Below are 5,446 nucleotides of genomic sequence, written 5' to 3' on the forward strand. Positions count from 1 at the left end.
GCTTTGGCATCTCTGGGCCAAAGAAAATTGCCAGGATACGATGGTATCACTGATGAAATGGCTATTGAATTCTGGGACAATCTGAAAGGGATTATGACAATCATGATCAATGAATGCTAGAGTAAGGGTCAATTACCTGCCTCATGGAAAGAATGTCTAATTGCATTGCTACCCAAGCAAATTCAGTGCTTAGAGCCTTCCCACTAGAGGCCAATTTCTCTATTAGGCATTGCTTACAATTTTTTTTACTGAAGCCATGGTCTTAAGGATGGCTCCAATCATGCAAAAAGTGGTCAACAGATGTCAATATGGTTTTTGAAAGGGGAGATCTTTGATAGACAATGTTGTACATGGGTTTTGATAGACAATAAGCTGGAAGTACCTTAGATTATGCTGTTTTGACAGAAGGGTTGCAGACCTTCCGTTCATGCTTGGTAGTGATGCTTACGCGAGGATCTCAATTAATGGCTCACTTACTGCCATACAGAGAGGGGTCAAACAAGGTTTCCGTCTTAGTCCAATGCTTTTCACGTTGGGTACACATCCTCTCTGCTATCTATTGGATTCACTGGCAAAGGATGAAGAAATCCAAGAGCTAAAGTACAAAGATAGGCATCTTATCAACTAGGGCTATGCGGATGACCTCTTTAGGATACTAAAAGTAGCTAAATCCAATGTTGACAAAGCTCTCCAGGTTTTGACCTGGTAGGAAAAGCCAACCTGGCTAAAAATCAACATGAACAAATCCTCCTTGATTATTGTTACAAAGGAGTTTCTCACTGGTTTGTGTTGGAAGGGTCAAGTGATTAAGAAAATCAACAACTCGAATACTACATCCTGGCCCTTTGATGTTAGATTAAAGATCTTGAAGACCTTTATCTTCCCAGCCCTGAGGTTTTATCTTCCTCTCCTCTTGGAATTCCACTTTATAGAAAGTTTGGCATAGCTTGATGGGCAAATTTCTATGGAGGAAAGAAGCCAAGGGAAGATATATGTCACCAATTGCTATTTCATGCCTTCAGAAAGAGGAGGATAAGAGGGACCTCATATCACTTGACATAGCAGTTGAATCAAAGAAAGCCAAAATGAAGCTTCTTGGAGAATGCTGGGAACATCAAGAACCATGGCCTATCATGCAAGCACAAGGACATCATGGTTTTGATAGCAATGAGAATGTTTTCTAGTCTTGGAGCGTAATTCCCTCCATCACATTTATTCTGACCCAGAAGAGGGAAAACACTTGCAAAGAAAGGTGTATTTAAAGTTAGTCATTGGTATAAGCCAAGAGATGGTCTGCTATCTTTTAAGGAAACCATAAAAATACACGATCTCACTCCAACTTGCAAACTAGCATGGAAATTCACTAGGTTGCAAATTACGGAAACAAGTAGAATGCCATTATTGCAAAGCAGTATTTCAGTACTGAAAACTTATGTTCTGAAGAAATCCTTCAATATTGGATGCCAGCAAAGTTCTGAAGTTGATAGGGTCAACAAATGATGGTCAAGAAAAGACACTTCGCCACATCTTTTGGGACGGATGTGTTTGGCAACAGATTCCACAATCTACGCCAAAGGAAAGAAGATCAAGAAGATGTTTTGTTTGTGATTTTTGACCAATATCACATTGCAAAAGGTGCTATGCTGCTTGGCATGCATGTTGCTAGAGTTTTCACTATGGAATCTTCATGGGAAGCTAGAACTAGTAGAGTGTTTGCAGGCCTAGATATTGATGTTAAATGGAAAGACATACTATCTAAAGTGAAATGGTTTCTCAGTCAGTCTTGCATGTTTGGAAGAATTAGTAAAAGGGAACTGGCAGTTGTGCTGCAAACTTCTGCCTAATGTTCTCTATTTTTGTAGCCACCAATATTCTTTAATATATTAAAATATCTTTTAGCGCCTAAAAGCTCATAAATAAATCAAAGTTGTCGACCAATAGCACATATGTTTTTTGACTATAGCAATGCTTGTGTTAAGGCTACAGTCATGGTTTTAGCCTCTCTACCATGTACAAACTCATGCAAAAATCAGAGTTATCACGACCACGAGCATGTACCTATTTTAACTACAGCAACGGATGCATGTGTGTGCACATTCACGTCAAGTTGTGCACACTTGCATGAACCGGTGGCAAGGGAGATAATTTGCACAAGGGTATCCAGATGACATCATGATCTTCCAATTTCTGTTCCTTGAGTCATAACCATGGTGCTTTCACATTAGCTTCTTTCAGTGTTACCGGGGAGCATCGTCATCGACAGATGCCACGTGTTTACACATCTTGATGCCACAATGCCTTGATCCATATGAGACTTTGGAGAAGTTCCCTCATTGTTGGCCTCTTGCTCGCTTCTGCCTGAACACTAGAGGATGCTAGAGTCATAACCCGGGAAATTGACAGCATCATGGAGGAGTTCTCACGGGCTTCCAGTCTATGATCTATGACTTTGGAGAGATCACCCGACTGCAGGGCACTAATGCAGAGGGTGCTCAGGTCCAGATGTCGTGATTGCTCAGTTGCTTGAACCTCTGAGTTCATAGGTTTTAGTGCTGTAACTAGTTCCAACAAGAGCACCCCAAAGCTGTAGACGTCACTCTTGTCATTAAGGTGGTGTACCTTAAAATATTCAGGGTCAACATAACCTAAGGTGCCTCGGAAGAGGGTAGACACATGAGTCTGATTGCCTGGGATCAAGCGAGAAATGCCAAAATCACATAACTTTGGAGTGAGGGTTCTATCTAATAGAATGTTGGAGGATTTGATGTCCCCATGCAAAACTGGGGTAGAAAGAGATGAGTGGAGATATGCTAGTGCTTCCGCACATTCAACTGCTATTCTTAGCCTGCTCTCCCATCCCAGACATACAAAATCACGTTGAGGTGGCTGCTTAACATCTGGTTGAGTAGCATTTAGCTGCACATCATGGTGCAAATGATCATAAAGAGTGCCATTAGACACATACTCGTATACCAGAAGGGGGGATTGCGTCTCCAAGCAACAGCCCAGTACACGGACAATGTTCGTGTGATTGACTTGGGAGAGGATAATGATCTCATTGATGAACTGATTAGCTGAATCTTGGTTGTAATGGAAACACTTTTTGATGGCTGCTATTGTGCCATCCTTCAAATGACCTTTGTAGACAATGCCATGACCACCACTACCTAATTTCAGATGGCCTGCAAAGTTTTGAGTGGCTTTTCTAAGCTCTTCCTCTGAGAACAGCCTTGGTACGTTCCTGCCTAATGTAGAGGAAGAGACTATGTACTTCTGGAGCATGAAGCCACCATTCACTTTGAAGTACATTGCTTTTTTCTGCTTAGATTTGTAGGAGACCCAACACCAGGCAAGAAGAAGGCAAAGGGAAGCCACTCCAAAGGCAGATCCTAAAGCACCTGTGTAAACGAGACAGCAGATGATGTAAGAACTTACACACATCCGCAATTTCTTCTGCCTCACACACATGGATATGATCTGTAGTAGCTCAATTATTGTAAATGAGGCACCTTCACAGCCAGTCATAAACACCCTTCCATGCAGAGGCTATACAGCATCATTACGCAATGCTCAACAGAGAGCTCATCTACCAATGCACAATGTTTACCTGTTAAGATGTACACAGTTTTGGTCAACCTCCTTGGAAGCTCTACTGTGCAGCCGGTGCCAAATGGACTGTGAATGTCCACACCATTTCCTTTAGAACCAGCCAAGCAGCCACAAACAAAGCTTCCAGGTGTGTTGATGCAAACACGAAATCTTGGATCTTTGATGCAGTTATCCAGGCCTTCCAAGCATTCATCTATGTCTACACAAATCACTATTTTAGCTGAGTATCTGTGAAGACAAACTCAAATCCCAAATTCCACACAATAACACTCAGACAGGATGTGTGCTTCATGCTGTGACATGGTTATTGAACAAACCTTGACACTGGGTTCCATTTCTGTAGCCATCTCCACGGTATCCTTGAGCACATTTACAAGCATAACCATCAGAGAGTTTTGGATGTGCATCTGATGTTAGCTCAATGTCGGGCACATCTATACAATCTGAGTGCTCTGCACAGGCATAACCAGGATAAGCGGAAAGATTGCTACAGTTGTAGCCTGGACTGTCGATCGTAAGGCCCCAAGAGAACTTCAATGCAGTGTACCGTTGATCGAGGTCAACAGAAGATGATGATGGTGGTGGTGGAATTGCCGCAAGTGAATAGCCTTCATGATAAACTGTTGAATAGCCACACACAATCTCGTTTGCTTTATCTGTCGACATCCATGATGCATAGAGTGATTCAAACTCTAGGGCTTTGCTGCCAGTACCTGGGAACTGCACTATGCAGCTGGTATTTCTGATTTCTTCGTGTGTACCTAGGGAGGTGCAGGGCTCCGAGCAGGTGGTAGAGAAGTCCGGTGTTGGCATATAGTCAATGGAGAGCGGCGGCAACAGGCGGAAGATTCCTTCGACATCACATCCAACCACCAGAAAAGCATTATCAGACGAGATGGCAATACCCTTCTGAAGTCTCAATCCGAGGGTTTTGAAGTCCTCGATGGCAGTGTCGTTGAAAGGATTGCCACATGCGATGCTTCTCAGATCCGTAGAGTTCACGATGAGATAATCGGTGGAGAAGCTCAGAACCTGCAGAGGCAAAAGTTCATCTGGTATAATGCTTGGGAAAACCTGCCCCGACGAGCTATTCGTGCAGGAGATGCGGTAGTCGGGAAGCCCGCATTCGTCTGTCATGCCGAAGGGGTAGGGTATGGCGATGCCGCCGCAGGTCTGTGCGGTGTAATTGCAGGCGGCATGGGAGGCGATGAAGGCTAGCGAGCTCAAATCCCCGATCAAGAAAATGATCAGCAAGGAGAAGGAGAAGGAGAAGGAGAAGAAGAAGGGGATATCGACGGTCATGGCTTGACGATGGTGTTCGGGGTCCCATGGATTGGATCAGGACTGAGTGGTGTCGATGTCCCAAGTCCAAATCAGACTGAGCAGGGCATCTAGCCATGTGCTGTTCTTTCCGAGAGTGATGTGATGGACCTCCCGGGCGATGTCGGCATCTACATTGGACTGGGAATTCGCTTAACCAGCAACAAAAGGAAGTTACCAAAGCGTTAGCAGCTCCGCAAGTAATGCTTGCAAGCAAAAACCAAAATTGCCGCCCTCTAATCTTTTTTATAATCACTCTTCCGATTCGTATGTCCACTAGGTACGAATTTACCTCTCACACACACACAAGCAAGCTCTCTTTCTCTCTCTCTCTCTCTCTCTCTCTCTCTCTCTCTCTCTCAAATGTGAACAAGAGCTTAAGACTTTTTTCTTTGGAAGTTCCAGAAGTGTGTGCTTGTTGTAACAAAGCAATAGCAAAAATTTGCACAGGACTAAGATAGATCCATACATTCCAAGATACAAGTTTAAGATGGGTTAAAATATATCATCGTCATCT

General features: G+C 43.5%; 1 protein-coding gene across 3 annotated transcripts; it reads right to left on the minus strand.

Moving 5' to 3' along the window:
• Positions 1 to 1,110: 1,110 nt before the first annotated feature.
• On the minus strand, positions 1,111 to 5,137 carry LOC148014828 (wall-associated receptor kinase-like 6). Of its 3 annotated transcripts, XM_087665519.1 has the most exons (4): positions 4,323 to 5,136; positions 3,927 to 4,229; positions 3,608 to 3,808; positions 1,114 to 3,398 (listed from the first exon to the last, which is right to left on the minus strand). In XM_087665519.1, exons 1-4 carry the CDS (start codon positions 4,909 to 4,911, stop codon positions 2,275 to 2,277), a joined length of 2,217 nt encoding a protein of 738 aa, XP_087521645.1. In that variant the 5' UTR covers positions 4,912 to 5,136; the 3' UTR covers positions 1,114 to 2,274. The 3 variants fall into 3 exon arrangements, with proteins under 3 accessions (XP_087521646.1, XP_087521645.1, XP_087521644.1); XM_087665518.1 differs by having other exon boundaries at positions 1,116 to 3,398; positions 3,927 to 5,135; XM_087665520.1 differs by lacking the exon at positions 3,608 to 3,808 and having other exon boundaries at positions 1,111 to 3,398; positions 3,927 to 5,137.
• Positions 5,138 to 5,446: the final 309 nt, after the last annotated feature.

This window comes from Lygodium microphyllum, chromosome 24, assembly GCF_053477565.2.
Source record: "Lygodium microphyllum isolate KBCC chromosome 24, Lygodium_microphyllum_v1.1.10, whole genome shotgun sequence".
Lineage (NCBI taxonomy): Eukaryota > Viridiplantae > Streptophyta > Polypodiopsida > Schizaeales > Lygodiaceae > Lygodium > Lygodium microphyllum.

Coding starts and splice junctions, on each gene's coding strand:
- LOC148014828 (XM_087665518.1), bottom strand. CDS start 4,911: ATGACCGTCGATATCCCCTTCTTCTTCTCCTTCTCCTTCTCCTTCTCC. Junction 3,809..3,926: donor AAATGGAACCCAGTGTCAAG/GTTTGTTCAATA, acceptor TGATTTGTGTAG/ACATAGATGAATGCTTGGAA. Junction 3,399..3,607: donor AACTGTGTACATCTTAACAG/GTAAACATTGTG, acceptor TCGTTTACACAG/GTGCTTTAGGATCTGCCTTT.